The 18445-nt window shown below is 39.7% G+C and overlaps 1 protein-coding gene across 1 annotated transcript in view; it reads right to left on the bottom strand.

Moving 5' to 3' along the window:
- The window catches only part of LOC137286603 (synaptotagmin-9-like), a 67210-nt gene extending 57937 nt beyond the window's left edge, over nucleotides 1-9273 (bottom strand). Inside the window, exon 1 of the mRNA XM_067818551.1 lies at nucleotides 9014-9273. Coding sequence (XP_067674652.1) covers nucleotides 9014-9032 — 19 coding nt within the window. The 5' untranslated portion in view covers nucleotides 9033-9273. The remainder of the gene's footprint in view (nucleotides 1-9013) is intronic.
- Between the last annotated feature and the right edge of the window lie 9172 nt (nucleotides 9274-18445).

Genomic DNA, 18445 nt, shown 5'->3' with positions numbered 1-18445 from the left:
TGAAATGGTAAATAGTAAAGATCCTCTATTAAAAAAATACAATCTTTTCAGTCAACCTAAAGCCAATTCCTTAATTCTTCAGATGAAACAGTTTCTAGCCTTTCAGTTTATAGCCTTTCAGTTTATAGTCTTTCAATTTATAGTCTTTCAGTTTATAGTCTTTCAGTTCACAGTCCCGTAATCTACATATGATCTACCGCAGTGTCAACTAGTTCGAGAAGAAATATTTACATGTTGTAGGAGGCAAATAACTTGCTATTTGTTTAACAAAGATGCCATTCTTTAGATTGTTCCATATTTCGAATGATTAGTACCACAGAAAGCTTACGTTATGCATCATACAGACAAGTTTATAACCAATTAAAATGTCCCCAAGTATCCTCCACCTACATATGTAAGGTAATACGATTACCACTGCCTACGCCCTGGTATCTAATTACAAGGACGTTTGTCATTATCACATGGCAGTGTAGAGTTGTCATGTAATCTGGTGTTGGAAATGCCTAATTTGGAATGGATTCGATTATTCTAGTCTGCAATCACGCGAGTCGATGAGATACGTGACAATAATCACAGTATTAATTCTATAGGATCTGTATTAATGTTGCATTTTCTTTTCATTATTGTGAATTTCGTGTGAACAGGATATGCTATTGTCGTCATGAATTTGGTCTCATGTGTTTATAGATCGGTATCCAGTTATATCACGGAGTGGCTGATTCACGTAAGAGTAAAGTCAGAAGTGATGCAAGTGTTTGACGTTTATAGAGGAACCCACAGACGTATGCTGTGGACACGTAGAGACGCAATCATGGTGAGCCGAGATAAGGAACATCGATCACAGGTTCGATTCCTGAGTCAGGATCCACTCGTCTGTAGATCTAATTCCAGGATCACCCCTGTTGTGGGCTTTCACGACAACAGTCACATCCTCGTGTTTTCAAACACTAGTTCTAAAACATAGTTCTAAATGCAACTTTTTTCTGTAACGGTTGACCTTGGATGAAGATGATTTGATAATAAAAAATGACTTTATGCTATTGACCTAAAGACCTTGACTTTATACTGTACTGAACAGCCAATGAAACGCAAGTTTTGAAAAAAATGTCTCATAAAAGTACGCGTTTACGTTTATGTCTTCTATTTATAAACTTGATAAAAAAGCAGAGTTGCGTTTCTTACGCTGTTCAGTATATGATTTTGCAAGTAACAAATAATCACATTTTAAACTGAAAAGGAGCCCCCGTGGTAAACTCAGTACCCGTGGAAATCCAGATTTGTTTCATGTAAGTCCTTAGCATTGCACAGAGAGTTGGCAGTAGGGAAATAATGAGGTTCAGGGACTGTGAGACTGGCTACCATTTCCTGAACATTGTCACGTTTAACAAGGTTCTGAAAGGGAACATTAACATTTCAAACATAGTTTACATTTCTTCTCCTATAACATCCCACAACCACATTTAATGTATGTCATTTAACAAGACCCGTAATTGTGAATTATAACTTTGGTTTCTGATTTTCTGCTTAATAAACAGATATCCAGTATCGACATTTTAATGTGAAACGTTATCTTTTTAGATCTCCCCGACATAAGCACTTTGCGTTACGTTTCATATGTCAACTTAATGAGGATTACTAATACTCATCCGAATGGAACTTCCTCATTGTTACACGTTACACAGAAGTCTGCACAATCATGCAATGTGTTCACAAAGTCTCTGTGACTACTCCAGAGATTCATTATTCCCAACCTCTATGTCAATCTTTCCGAACTGAGATTTATTCAAGTTTCCTGTTTACCATTGTCGTCTGTACATTCTCTATCTGAGAACTCTACCTAGGGTTTTCAAATTCCACGATCTTTATGTTCTACTATTCCGTTTTCAGATGGAGGTTATGTCTAAGTCATGATGGTCATGCGCATGGAAACATGGATTTCATCAAATCCTTGCTTGCACTGTAAAGGGTCCGTTACCGCGACGTGATATTGCTGGAATATTGCTAAACGCGTCCTAAAACTATACTCACTCACTCACTCAAAGAGATAGCCTGTTCTCTGAAACCTAAAATACGCACCAACATCTTGTGTAAAGATGTGTGTTTGCGTGCGTGAGTGCGTACGTGTGTGTGTGTGTATGTTTGTGTGTGTGTGTCTTAAAAATCATTAAGCCACCCAACCGCTTCTGAGGCTAACTCTAGGTAAACAACCACGGGATTCGAACCACGACTTATGCAACTTCTCTCGCCTCAGGGAAGTTCAATCAACTAATCGTACACGGGTTAATGCTTAGTTCTAAGTTCTAATGACTGGAGGACCTATGAGTGTTCTGCTTGTTCATCACGAGGATGAAAATTACCACATCGGAATTGCTTGTATTTCTGTTCACTTTAACCCTGAAGTCATTTCTATACATATCAAACATACCACCATGGAACAACCATTTCTTGTTTGATGTCATTGTAGCTAGCATTCAACATTTATGTATGCTTTCTTGTCACCTGCAATGTTTGTCTTTTTATAAAGATATTATATTACCTAACATGAACAAGGCGTCAGGACATGTCAAAGCAAAAGCGGAACGTTATCTTCGCCAACACATGCAAAGTTAATCAGTAAGCTATCAAAACCAATCTCATTTTAAAAGCTATGTCTGGACATGGTATATCTGATGAAAGATGATATAGTTTTTCTTGTCCATGTTAAGCATCATCTCACGTTACAAAAAGGAATGCATTTTCCCTAGTGGCTGGTAAAACCTATCGCTTGCAAACCCTTCTACTCTTCATTTGAAGACACATGTCAAGCATTGTCTATCTATTCCTATGGGGAGAATGTATTTGCTTAAGGCAGTCACCATCTAGTAACTACATAAAGCGTAAAAGACAAAGCTATTTTCCATTTTTCCCGTGGATTTCACGAAACCGACTACAATAAGAATATGTGTATATGAATAAAAATGAAACGTATCGTATCCACGAAAGAAAAACAGTATTCAGTGTACTTCATTCATTTTCATAGTTTGCATTAGAAACGATGTCATTTACAATATTTCAGTTTTCGCCCATTTCTGGTGTCCCGCCCACCGCGATATTGCTGGAATATTGCTAAAAAAGACGTAGAATTAAAACCTCGGTCACTTTCAGTTGTCTATAAGTCAAAGTCCAAGGCAAATAACATTGTGAACTTAAATGAGGTTTTATATCGCTCACACATGCAAGATTTTACTACATGAATTAATGTGAATTTGGTAAGAAGGACAATCGACTTAACATTGGTCTATGCACTTATTGTTCCCGTTGTAATTTTAAATTTTGGATTTTGAGCTTCGTACACATTATTCGAATTCGTTAACAATAAAATATATCTTTTTTGTTTACTAACCAATATGCGTACTTGTATGATCTTGTGCCTTTATCATCTCAGTGTATGTTACTTCATGTTCGTGTGTATTTCCATCTCAGTGTATGTTACTTTGTGTTCTTCTGCCTTTGTATATCGTAAAGGGTCTTATTGGGTGTTACTTTATGTCACTACCGTGCATGTCTACATCTACAGTGTGCTACTGTAGGTAGTTGTGTATTTCTACTAACCAGTTTTCCTGTTATTTCTGCATGTTCCTGTGCATTTCTGCATCTCCCTTTTGTTTCTGTATGTTCTTGTGCATTTCTGTATTTTCCAGTTATTTCTGTATGTTCTTGTGCATTTCTGCATTTTTGTGTCGTTTGAGTGTGCTCCTTTCCTTTTCGAACGCGTATGTATGTTCCTGTACTAAGCTTTCGTTGTCCATGTACACAGGTTTGTGTGTGGTCGTACTTATATATTATCATGAAATCATTAATGACGCAGTTGTCTTGATACCCTTGATCTTAGAATTATATTGCATTCCTATCCTATTTGTCGTAGAGTGATAACATCTTCTTAAATCTTTGATATCTTCGGTCGAGAACTGTAACGTCTTAAAATCTTGAATCGAAACATGAATGTGTTCTGATATCCATGGGAGATACTGCCTTGACATCCTCGATGATATCAACATGTTCATTTTATCTTTAGTCAATGACAATAACATCTTGATATCTTCGGTTGTAGAGAGTAAAGTTTCGATGTAATTGCGCCTAGAGGAACGTCTTGACATGTCTGGTTATTCAAGTATCGTCACAAGACCAGACCATGGCATCAACTCTCTAAGAACTGTGACAGTAGATGTTGCTCGTGTCATTTGCAGTGCACTTCAAGCGAATGTGATACATTTACCATTTACACCCTCGAAATAAAAAGTCTGATTCGATCAATTTTCACTTTACAGTGATGAATGGTTTTGATAGTAAGATAGAAGACGTTTAATCAGTACACCGTCATGACTTAATAGCATGAGAGGCTCCTTCACTGTCTTGCCTATCGGCAGTATAAAGTTCTTTACTTATGCGACTTCCCTCATGACTTCTTTGCGACACAGTTAGCAGAAGGATTATTTTGACCATTTACCACGTTATAAAATACGATTAGAAAACGGTATGATGACAGTTTATGACCTTCTTCACGACATCTTATTTATATTTGCTACTATGCATATATATAGTTTCATAATGCACGGTCGTGTAACCAAATATGATTTTGTTGTGAATTTTAATGTTGATTAAGTTATCATATTAGACAGTCAGTATTACCTATGGTACATTAACTGGTGATATTTGGAAGGAGTTGACTCTCCCGAAGCTGTAATTGAATACTTTCCAAGTAATTAGGTATGTTTTATTCACTGCGTCTTTTACTTCATCTGTTTTCCCTGTATCCAATTCCAGAGTAAGGTATTGAGTGTTCATCAATAGAGGCATGTTCCACCCATTTTTGTTCTCCACTACACGCAGAGTATTCCCTTGATGATCGCCCTCAATGCCAGGGCTGTGATTCACATTGAAATTCAAGTTTGAGCGTCATTCAAATATCAACCACATTCTACGCTAAAAGCTGAATACAACATGCACAATCCCGAGACGTAATGTATGACACATGTCCCTGACGAACTATCATCCTCCTAATACTGATTGGTTCTTGCATACCCCTGCGAATAATCTAGAAATCAATCCAAGCCAAATCTGCAAGTCTCTGCTTCTTCTGTATTTTACTCTTGTCTATTTTAAAGACATGTGTTAATAAGAAATATCTTTTTTCTGGTTTTATAAGTTAGTCTCAATTGTTTAATACTTTTCAAGCCTATTTCCTAAACTTTTTGTGCTATTGTACCAGACCAGAAGATACAGACCAGTGTTTCCAACAGCATGCATCATAATTGATTTTTGTCTTGGCACTGTAAGGTCAGTGTCAGCACATGTCAGAGTAACGTCAGTGTCAGCAGCTGCCAATGTCCGTCGAGATCAGCAGTTGTCACTTTAACGTCGGAATAAGCACTGGTCACTGTAACATTAGTGTCAGCACCTGTCACTGTAATGTCTGTGTCAGCACTTGTCACTGTAGTATTAGTGCCAGCACTTGTCACTGTAACGTCGGTGTTAGCACCTGTCACTATAACGTCGGTGTAAGCACATGTCAGAGTAACGTCAGTGTTAGCACCTGTCACCGTAACGTCAGTGTCAGCACTTGTCACTTTAACGTCGGTATAAGCAGTTGTCACTGTACCGTCAGTGTCAGCACTTGTCACTTTAACGTCGGTGTCAGCACTTGTCACTGTAATGTCGGTGTCAGCTCTTGCCACATTAACGTCGGTGTCAGCACCTCTCCGTGTAGCGTCAGTGTCAGTAGTTGTCAGTGTAACGCTGGTGTGTGCACCTGTCACCGTAACGTCAGTGTCAGCTTTTGCCACATTAACGTCGATGTCAGCACTTGTCACTGTAACGTCGGTGTCAGCACTTGTCACTGTAACGTTAGTGTCAGCATCTGTCACTGTAGCGTCGATGTCAGTACATGTCAACGTAACGTCAGTATCAGAACCTGTCAGTGTAATGTCGATGTCAAATGTAAGGTGGCATCGATGACACAATGTGCAAAGACGCACACAACTCTAAAGGCAGTTATCTCCCCTTGGGTCGAATCAATGTCAATGAAATACCTTAATGCACCGGCATATTCAAAAGGTTGCCATTTGTAATTCTCCGAAACGTACAACCTATAACCAAGCTACACCCTGAAACTAAGCAGTATCAGACTCCTTAACCTAGCAACTATCTGCAAGGAACTTATTCAGAATAATGCATACAGTTTCCTAACATGCATACACTTTAACACTCATGAAACGTTCCATCAGTGAAGGTGAAGAACGAAGGGCAGTTAATAGCTGAGGACTATTAGCGTGCCATCTCTAATGATATACATCTGAACCTACGATGATATGCTTTCAATGATGGTGTCACTTGATTATATACCCCGTCGCATATATGGACGAATTTGCATTGAACTGGCGGCTGCATAGTAATCAAAGCCTTCTTGGAGTTCTTTTATCTGTCATTATTTTGGAAGATATTGAACACGTAGATGCATCGACCATGCAATAACACAATCCTTCAAAGTTTAACGGCAGCGATGTTACAACAGGAACTCCAGGTATCACATAATACTGATTATTAACGACATAAATAACGAAGAGACGACGTTGCTCTCTCACTGATTCATCTTCTTTTCGTGTATATTTCAAACCGACTAAGTGAGTATCATTTTACGCCGCTTTTAGCAAAATTCCAGCAATATCTCGGCAGAGACACCGGAAACGGGTTTCACACATTGTACCCATATGGGGAATCGAACCCGGGTCTTCGACATGACTAGCGAACACTTTAACCAACAGGCTACCCCACCGACCCCACCTCAAACAGAAGACAAATGACGGATAAATAGAGACACACATGGTGTATATGTATTTTCAAAATCATTGATGGTTCATGAAACAGAAATGGACATGTTCTAAACGCTATGGACCTTTCCATCATTGTTGTACTGTGTACCATGCTGACATTCAATGCATTGTCTCCCCAATGTTATTATCCATCATGGTATGAATTCAAAGAAATCCCCCTCGCTTCATCTTGATATTACCTCATCTTCAGGGCCAGTGAATCGTGAAATTAAATTTAAATGCGTCATTCATATGACAAATGGCCTATTGCACTTGAAAAACAATTATCTGTTGTGGTCACATGAAATTCGGTTTCACATACACCTTTTTCACTACCTGTGCTCTGTTTAGTTTCATGCTCTACTCGTCCCGTCAAACTGAAACTGTTGCAAAACACTCTTGAGAAGAGAAATGGTAGAACTGGTGCGAACACACGACGATCTCCTTCTTTTTTCAAGATTAGGATACATAAAAAATGAGACCGAAGGGGGAATTATTTTACATTTTTCAAATTGTTTTCTGCAGTGCCACAGGCAAAAGGACAAAAGCTGACTAAAGGTGTCACCCCTAAAAAGTAATTTAGTCACTGAATGAACTTCCGTTGATTTGACAACTGCGGGAAGCGAAGTTTGGTTGTAGATTGTTAGATGCTCATAATATAGCTAGAAGTGTATAATCGACTCAGTTTTTGACATAGCATCTTGTGGAAAGTGTTTTGTCCTTTCCATGTACGCGTGGATCCGGCCCGTAGATCCCAACTTGATTGCTAAACACTATCATCAATTAATGGCCCACAAATAATGTTGTCGGTCAAGTGAGTCATGATATCCTTAACGATAATGTAACGAAGGGTACTAGTCATCTTAACATTGTAAGCCACTTCCCATTCTAGTGGAAATTAGATCAACGAGTCCAATCCTCGAGTTTATCCATGTTAACATACGTCAACTTTCAGATTTCACATAAACCTACTTTATCTCCAGAGGAATCTGTGGTGGATTGTTCTTCATACGACTTTACGCCCTTACTCTAAGAGAACATTAAATGGATTGTACTGAAAGCTGAATTTGAAACAATATTTAAAAATATGTGTGAAAACAAGATGTTTGAGAAAATTACGAATATGTAAATAAATGAAATTCTTATACATATAAAAGACTATTGATATATTGTCGCGATGTGTACGTTCCCAAGTGAACATTTACAGAAGACTCTGTGTCTCGTCAAACTCGGGATGAGTCTTGGCGGTGATGGCAGCAACGCGAAGAGTGACCAGATCACGCTAAACTTGCATCGTTTTTGCATGCTTCAGATTCATGGTTTCTGGTTTGTAATGGTGAGGACTTCCAATAATAACGACCCTTTTAGGGCACAGCAAAGGCTCGTGTTGATATGATTAAAGTCGAATAGGACGTTTGTTACGGTCTCTTTCTAATGAGAGAGAGCCAGGAGAGATTAAAATTTTGTCATTCCCGTGTTCAGTGCTACGTCAGTTCACTGTATCTGTGAAGTTGAAAACACTACCGATATTTCTTCCTAAAGGTACGGAAACGCTAAAAGAAACAATTAAATCAGTCTGAAAATATTCCCCGCTTGTGAAAAATGTGCAAAGTTATTGTTGAATGTATTTAAATAAATTATGAAGCATCTCCTGGCGGGGGTGTTTCCACGTATAAGCAGAAATATTGATTCAATTTTCGACTTTCAGTTCATCTTAATTGACATTACTGTTTCATGAAATGTACACATATCTTTACAGGATTACACCCACGGTGGTTCGGGACAACCTGAATAACTTCGCGGTACCTATTAGCAAAGCACAAATGAGTTCCTGAATCATCATTCCTCCTGTTGATGTCAATCAGGTCATATATCAACGAATAACCATATGGTATCATACAAAACGCGGAATAATATGTTGCCAATCAAGCAGAGGCACTTAGTTGTGCTTGCCACGATGTGGATGGAATGTCACTCGCGGGAAACTGCCGCGTTGAGTGTAAATCATCGCCTCTGACGTATATTTAGAGCAACCGTTAAAGGGTGGTATTCCCCCTGGATTTCAAATACAGCATACGTTGACTGTATTGCATTTAATGCACAAGAACAACAAACTGTCAAGAAGTGATTCGTAAAAAATGACAATGCCTTTCAAAGACACTCACCTGTTGGATGAGGGATCATCGTGTTCACAAGCTGCTGGTATTCTCCAAGCTGCTGAAGTTGCCAGAGTGAATGTGTCGTATTCTACGTCGTCCCTAGCATTGCAATGACTTTCATGCACGCTGTGATGCTAAATGACATGAGCGTTGCGATGACAGTGACTATATGTGCATCGCCATCCTTACGATGAATCTTTCATTGCAAACAGCCTGTAGATGGCACTGAGCCACTCTCTGCGACTCCTACTGATATGGCAGTATCTATGGTAACGCAGAGTCATCTAGTACAGTCAAACCAGCTTGGGAGGGACGGTTCGGGGACATCCCCCTCTCATTTTACTTATCAGGTGTATACTGCCAGAAATCGATCATGGGACGGGGTTTGTTGTAGTATACCGCCAACATGGGAAGTCGAGTGTTTAAGCTGATCGCATGTGGGTTTGTAGATATCGATTGACAATATGGACACATGGCGCTTGGCGTATTGGCCTCCTAGAGGTGTCCATGCTTAGACTTGAGTCTCGCTGCTCACAACAGGAAATTGAATTAAAAGGGAGGACAGTGCGACTTTTCACTACTAATTATAATCTCAGACAATTCTCTGAAGGCGAAGGATTGCTGCGACTTCTGTTAATGCCAATATGTATTCTCGATAATATATGAACATGGACTGCAACATCATATCTAATTTGTTATACAATATGTAAAATACAAAACTACCAGCTCAAACACATTGATGACACACAGTGTTTATTTCCTGCAACAACCTTTTTCACGTCACTTTCTTCTGACCAAAAAGATGACTGACCAAAAATGCAGCATCCTTTGTACAGTGAGTGAGGGAGTTTGGTTTTACGTCACCTGATCACAAAGATTAGGTATGATACTGACACGAATCATGATGATGGACAAATGTGGAATTCGAACCAAAAGTAACAGGAATCTGGATTATTTATGGGATTGTTCCTGGGACTCGACATGCCATAGTCAATTATTCAACTCATTTACCTCGGGAATAACCAGAAGATTACGTGCTAATATCGGACACAATCATGTACTTTATCTAATAACGAGCGCTAGTACCTGCTACTTCTTTGTCAACAACCATGCCTCCCCACCCGCGATTTCATAATACCCTGCTGTTTGCTTGTCTACAGGGATGCAAGTACGTTGTGTTTAACGCATTATACAATATCACAATTACGGTTTGTCAGTCTAATAGGGGGGCGATAATCTCCAATCACGGAAGCCTCAGACATTTACAATCCACTGCGTTTCTTGCAAATGTTGACACAGAACAATAATTCAAATTCACTTAAATCAGCAAGAGAGCAAATTCTCTCTCTCTCTCTCTCTCTCTCTCTCTCTCTCTCTCTCTCTCTCTCTCTCTCTCTCTCTCTCTGTCTCTCTCTCTGTCTCTCTCCCACTCCCTCTTTCTCTCTCTCACTCTCTCTCTTTCTCTCCTTCAATCAATCAATTTAGTTGTTTCAAAACATGATTTGCCACTTGACAGTTCAGTGTACTTTTCAGATGGTATGTGTTGTTTTTTAGCTAAATTGTTTTGGCAACAATCCATTGTCGAGGTCATAGCCAGACATTGTTTTCATCAATGTCACTACGCACTGCCTACTCCGTGGTAGAGTGAAATTAGCACTTTGTCGGATGTTTAATGTTCGCAGACAATATCATCCGTTTACAACCTACTTTACACTGCTATCAATCTCCGACGGCTATCATCATCTCTTGTCTATTTCATCCTGTCTGTTTAATTTCAGTAGCTGATCACCAGGATCAAATCGCATGTAATAACTATTCGTAACAGAATATATTTTATTTATAAAACACTGTAGTCGTGGTTTCCTCGTCAGTGTGTCACGTGTTCTCGTTGATGGTCGGTTTTCGGTTTGACCATCCTATTGACACAGGCGGAACCGACGCTTCCAGTCAATATAGCACAACCATTACCAGCCGCGGTTCCTGATAGACTAATCATCGTACTTGGTAAACTGATACTCCCGGAAGTGGTACTACCTTAACGGCATATAAGCCACATGCAGCATAATGCTATTGTTGTGATATACGACATGAATTTTCAAACGAAGTCTACCTTCAGGTGAGTGAGTTAATGAGTTTTACGCCGCGCTTAGCAATATTCTAACAGCATCACAGCTAACGACACCAGTAATGGACTTCACGCATTGTGCCCATGTGGAAATCGAACCCGCGTTTCCATCTTCATAAGGGAGCACTCTCGTGTTCGATGCCCACATGGGCACATTGTAGAGTCCATTTCTGGTTTCCCCCGCCGTGAGACTGCTGGAATATTGCTAAGCGCGGCGTAAAACTCACTCACTCACTCACCTGAAGGTGGCTTCGTTTGAAAATGCTTGTAGTTGGATCACAACAAGAACATAATGTTGCATGTTGTTCATGAGCCGTTGAGGCAGTGTCACTGCTGGGGGTATCCGTTTACCAAGCATGATGGTTAGTCTGTCAGGAACTCCGTCACGAATGTTCATGACTTCATGATAAAGGTAGTGGTGTGTTAATAATTTAAATTGCACATGAATGAGCCTAGACATCCATTATGAATAAATACATATATTTGTATGTCACGTTACGGAACTTTGAATCGTTTGCACTTTGAATGTTCGTGAGAATCGATAAAGTATTCCCGACAATCATTTTTTGACTGTTGATAATGTCGGTTCATCAGATTCCACAACAATTACACAACACACTTAGACACCTGTCTTTGATTTCTAAAACACGAAATACCTTTCGAATTGGTAACGCCAGAATGGAAACCGAAAAGAAAGAGTACATTACATTGCAAGGTTCAGATGACTCGTTCAGCTAGGTAATGGCATTATGGGAAAAAAATCGCGATCATCAAACAGTTTTCAATTTCAGATGGTAATGAGGTTTCGTAGTATTCCCTGTACAATCAGCTACAGATATTTTCTTTTGTGCGCGGTTATTTAAGTTACTTGAGGAGCCACTGTGACATGTGTACACGTGAGAAACCATGCACAAACGTGGGTTCGAATCCCGAATCGACCATATCCTTGGTTACCTTCATAACACCTCCACCTTCATTCGCCCCCTGAGAACAACATTTCCTTCCTTAAGCGCACGCTGATAGAACGGAAAATATCATCCAAAGTGAGGTTAAATCCAATTCACTCATCCATAGTATTAGTCATATATTCCGGTACAAGTATGACTCATGGAACGAAATGAGTACGTGAGTGAGTTTACTTTTACGCCGCTTTTAGTATTATTCCAGCAATATGACGACAGGGACACCAGAGATGGGCTTCACACATGATACACATCTGAGGAATCGAACCCGGGCGTGACGTACGAACGTTTTAGCCAATAGGCTACCACGTCGCCCAAATGGAACGTCATGACCTTGCGAGCAGCGTTTGTGGCGAAAGGTCATCGTATCGATACCAATGGCGTCTTCATGCCACCGCGTTTCTATGCTGCAAATACAACAGCTGCAGAAGTTGAATAATATTTTCTTTAACGACACATTTACGTTACGTTAACGCGTGTGGTAACAGCATGGGCCTCTCCTAGACCCAGTCAAGTGCAACTGAAATATTGCATGTTTTTGCCATATAATTATAAGGCTATAGACGTCCACGCGAGAATTAGTCATCCGAATATTGGTCGCTAAATGCGCACAAACAGGTAACATTCGCCTGACGAAACACTGGTCAAATACGGAAATCCAATAAATCGACAAGTCTAATACACGGTCTTGCCGTGGGTACAACAGTGGTAGTATACCGATAATTCCAGGAGATGGATAGCTCCCAGTTCCCATGACTGCCACAAAGGTCACCTCATAAACATTCGCTTTGTAAATGTGTGGTCATGCTGACTGTGAGACAAGACTCGGCTCTTAGCGACTGCAGAGAAATTCACATGTATGTCACAGTGGAATGAAATGATCAGTTTCTATTAGGTCTTGTTTTCAAATATATGCCACACATATAACTACAATGGGTAACAGTCATGGTTTTATGGTGCCTTATAAACGTTTTGTCTCGGACCACATACACTTTTTTATAGAAGCAAACAATTCCTAAAGAATGAAAAAGGAGACCCACGAACCTGAAATTGTTCATCTTGGTCGCTGGCACTGCAGAAAGGGCAGACAGATACGGACTATAATGGTGAAAACTGTATCACATTTGGTAGCGGGTATATATTTAGATGTAACCGTTACAGGTATTCCCGTTTAATTTCAAGGAAACGAAAAGGTGATAGCGAGGGTCTGTCATCCTTGGTCATGAGCAAACAGTCAGAAAATGTTCGTGTCTCATCGTTCGTGTTTCTTGATGTAACCAACCCACTGTTTCACCTACTGTCAGCAGACCCGAAGTGATGACTATCCTAGGTGTTAACTTCTCCGATGAAGCCCACTATCCACTGACTAATCAAATGCCTGTGATTGTAAGAAGAGATAGTCGTATTTTGGGACGGCTAAGAAACACAAATCCTGGAAAGGTGACACTAGGACGAGTATTAATCAGTTGAAATAAGCACAGCAGTGTTTTTTTTCGCAATCGTATGTATCAGCTGGTGTGGAAATACTATCGATAAAGAAACAATGGTACTATGTATAATATACTCACGTTTGACCTTTTGGATCTTCCTTATCTATCCAGACAGCTACTTGTCTCCCAGACTCATTTGAACGTATCCAAGATGATTAGACCTACCTATGCGACCTTGCAGTCACCTTACCCGAGTTCCTACTGTGCTAGAAGACTGCTCTGTGGCTAAGTGATCGACCGTGAGTTATAGGATATGGACTACATGAGTAAAATATTTAATTTAGCCCCCAAATAGGTTGGCTCGTCCTTAATAACGCTGTTCATCAGCTGGTACGTCAAACTGGACTTTACATCGAGGCTGGTTGTTTGGCTGGTTGTTTGGCGGCTTGGTAAACGCCGCATTCAGCAATAGTCCAGCTATGTGGCGGTGGTCTGAAATAATGGAGTCTGTAAAACCCAGTGATCAACAGCATGAGCATCGATATACACAACTGGGAGACGATGTCAATCAGTGGCCAGTGAGTGACCTGCCTTTAGTTACCTTTTACGACAAGCATGGGCTGCTGAAGACTGGGCTTCTTCGAGGAGAAACAAAAAATTGTAACGATAAAAAAACACACAAAAAGAAGTATATTTTGGAAACATTTGGTCAAATGCAATGGGTACTGAAGCATTTTCGATCAGTTTAGCAGATTCATTTTTAACTTGTAACTATCATTACTACTTTCATGAATTACTACTGAATTTAAGTGAAAGGAGACGAGACGAGCTATAGGCCAGTTGTGCAGCGTCAACGTGGCATATGAACGCCATGCGAGTTTAATCCGAAATCCGGAGAATTCAAATTAGTCAGATTTTACTTCGGAACAGTATATTTGGTCCACTTTTGATTGCTAGTAATGACAATCAGTTTGCGACTGTGACAAAAGGAGACAAAACCATAGTGTCAAGTATGACAGTTTATTTCACGTGCGTATGGCCTTTCGTAGCATGACATTAGTTGTTTACTACTGCTACTACGTCTACTACTGCGTAGTCTACTTCTACGTAGTCTACTGTGTTTGTGATTACTACGTCTACTAGCACTAATGCGTCTAGCATTATGTCTACTACTAGGTCTACTGCTACGTCTACCACTGCACAGTCTAATCTTCGGTCAAAATATAAATTTTGCTTAAAGAAAATCTGGAGTTCAGAGCTACATGCTCGACACAACGTCAAAGGCACCAATACTTTTGCTATGCCAACCCTTTCCCACTCCTTTGCAGTAGTTGATTGGACAAAACAAGACATTCAGAGCCTTGACCGCCTGACATGAAGGAGCATATCTGGTAACAGAACCAACTACCCTCGTTCCTCTCTTAATCGCTTATATGTGTCAGTCAATGCCTGAGTCGAGGTTTGATAAATGTGGAGTCTTTTCCTGATAGAATTCATTTAGTTTTCCACATATTTATTTATCGGATTATCCTCTGGTGATGCATGTCAAGACTCACAATGACACCAAATAATATTCCTTAGCTATTTTAAGCTTGCCAAGGTCGGTGGACAGAATCTGAAATTTGAGGCTGATTTTGTTGACGGCGATTTACTGCTGGACATGGTGAAGTCCTACACCAAGTTTGCCCGGGGTCGGTCATTTGTGGAGAAACCTTCTGAGAAACAATTGCATCGTGCGTACATGCAATGTGTGGAAGAGAACAGTTATCCAGTAAATAGATTCTTTCGCCTGAATGGAGTCGGCTGGTCATAAATGTGAAACTGAGGGCTTTCTTTTTGTTTTTGTCACTTCCCACTCGTAATCGCCAAAATGTGATTCTAAAAGAAAATATTTGCATGAAATGTCGATTGTGCAATGACTTTACAGAGACTATGCAAAACCTTTTCAGTGGATGCCCTCCCTTGGCACATGCACCATATCTTAAAAGACATGATGGCATGGCTCGATGCTTCTACTACCTTTTTGCCATGCCTATGGCTTTGACTCCGAGGTCCAGGGCATCATGCTTTCAAACGTCTATGGAATAGGCCCTTATAAAGCCTTAGAAGATTTCCAGCCATCAAACCTGATCTTGGCCTTTTTGATAAAGCCCATGAATTCATTTATACCATTGAATTTTCTGTCTCTCTTGACAGCAAAGGTGATTGACAAGATTCAGGAAAAACATTCTAAATATCTAATTAAAATTCTAATTTTGAAATGTCTTGCTTGTATCCTAAGTATATTGTCGTCAGGTTCCCAATTGTTCTCGGTGCCCTTGGTTTGGTGCCACTTGAACTCTTGGAGCAGATCAGGAGAGTGCCAGGTTCTGCACCAGGTTCACATCCTTTCTGACAATCTGAGTAATACTGAAGGCAACATTGCTGTTGAGTCTTGCGGAAAAGTTTTGGTGGGTTCTACAAGGCAGCGTTTCCCGGGAGAAGTCCCGATTGCACTCTGGCCTGCATGTAAACGGGTCAAGGGCCCTGAACTCACGTTGTCGTGCCAGCTTGACTGTGCTAGCAGCTGCATTTTTCATCTTAGTACGTAAAACATGACGCTAATAATAATACGCTAATAATAATAAACTACATATACATCTGATTCAGTGGCTGATGATAAAATGAACTGTTTTTATTTATTCACCAGGTACATTATATGAAAGCAAGCGAAGCTCCAGTGAAAGGTAAATGGTCTCACGTAAAGTACCCTGATAAATACGTTATGGTGTCAGAGATCCAGTAATAAGTAATGTTGCGATTTCGCCGAACAAACAAGCCAACTTCCTACAGATCTCTCGCATACACTCATTAGCACGATTCTGTCCATGATGGAAAATCTACGCAAATGTGAGCAGAAAGCTCAGGACATTCCCTTTGTTGATAAACTGGGGGTATGATATCATCCTGCTCAGTGAAACTTGGACTGACAAGATCAGTAACATTAATTTGAATGGTTATTGTGTTTTTCAACAAGTGGGTTCCCAGAAGGCGGAGAGAGATTTGAGTTAACAGCTTATTTTCTTGATATTATTTATATGGAGTTGCAAGAATTGAATGCCCATCAGAAGACACGGTGATTTTATGTTTTCATAAGCAGTTATTTCATTTAGACACAGATATCTATTTATTTTTCTCTCATGCTGTGCCTTCGACTTAATAGTCGTTGAACACTGGGCTCGATAAATATGACATTCCATCTGAATATCTTACTAAATATAAACGGGCAGGTGACGTGTGTGTTATTTGAGACCTCAAGTCACGGGCAGGTACCAAACCTGATTATAGTACGTTTGATGAATGTACAGATATGGAGTTTGTTCCGTTGCCTGTAGATTACGTCACGTAGATATTAACACTGAAAAAATCTTTCTTAGTAATATTGGATGTTTTTCTTAGTAATATTGGATGTTTTTTGGAGCCATGTGTGTGAATCAATGAGACCACCGTGTGTCTCATGTATGTAAAATGTATCAATAAAGAGTAGTGAATGGAAGGTAAATTTACATTCTGTAAAAAGAATGGCCAGAGTGTTCGTGACTACATTTCAGTACATCTAGAGGCATTTAATAAAATCACGCCTTTTTTTCAGTTTCAGGATTTTCAGACCACCAATCCCATTCAAGCAGTTATTTGTTTCAGATGTGACTCATTGACTAATGTTTCTGCACACTGTAAACCGACTTACAGATGGAAAGAGTCGAGACGATCTGAATTTATGTCAGTATTGCAGAGTAGTTATTCGGACGAGGTAATGAAAACTGTTTACCCGAGATTATTGTCAAGTGGTGTGACTACCGAAGATATAGAGTGTCTTGTGAATCACAAGTCTTGTGTCTAAGAAAACATGTCACTAATAATTTAAACAGTAGACTCAAGACGTGGTGTGATATTTATGGGGTAATAATATAAGAGCAGACTGGGTTGGGTGAGAAAACTACAGATTGTATATTACTGTTACATAAATATATCACTTAATAATGGCTCGACATCATATTGCGACTTATGTAAAGCGTTTGAACTCATCAGTAGGAGGTTTCAAATCATACAGTTTAACAAGTCACGTCTTGTGTTAAAGGCAGTGATAGCTGTCATTCTAGTTTTTTCAGATATGATTTCGGAGTTAGACAAGGTGAAAATCTTTCAGATCTTTTATTTTGCTTTTTTTTAAATTGCATTGTTCACTGTTTAGCAACAACTGCAGACACTGGGTATTAGTTTAGAGCAGTTGCGATTTATGATATTTTTATGTGCTGCTGACATGGTCCTATTCAGTAATAGCAATAGGTTTTCGAAAATGGCTTAAACGTCCTTTCAAGTTATTGTGACAAATGAGGTCTATCTGTTAACGTTGCAAAAACTAAGGATGTTGTTTTTAGGACAATTGGTACATTAGGAAAAAAATGAAGCTTGGTTTTACAAAGGGGAGGATGTCGAATTTGTCTCTCATTTTAAGCAAAAGTAAGAGTGTACTGTATTTTCATCAGCCTTTCGGAATGCCAGAAAACATTAACTGAACAAAGTATGAGAGCTCTTTGTATCAAGTTCAAAATAACAACAAACATATCTAAGTCTCTGCTAAATTATGTTGCGACAGTGTATTTTCTGCAATTTGTATTTTTATTGGTTAAGTCACAGTTATTATTGGGTCACGATGTTTAGAGTTTTGAGTGATAGTTATTATCGGTCACATTTCACATTTCGTATCATCGGTAATAGTCTTTTAGCGGCACGCCTTTCAGGTAACGCTTTAGAGTTGCCTTCCTTTGGTGTGTTTTGACTGTTGGTTAACGCGAGGCCAATTGCGAAGGTTCCGTACACACACACACACACACAGAGAGAGAGAGAGAGAGAGAGAGAGAGAGAGACTCAGAGGCATTGT

This window comes from Haliotis asinina, chromosome 6, assembly GCF_037392515.1.
Source record: "Haliotis asinina isolate JCU_RB_2024 chromosome 6, JCU_Hal_asi_v2, whole genome shotgun sequence".
NCBI classification, from domain to species: Eukaryota; Metazoa; Mollusca; class Gastropoda; order Lepetellida; family Haliotidae; genus Haliotis; species Haliotis asinina.
Note: the sequence above shows the minus strand (reverse complement) of the source record. Positions and strands in the feature narration are given on the sequence as shown.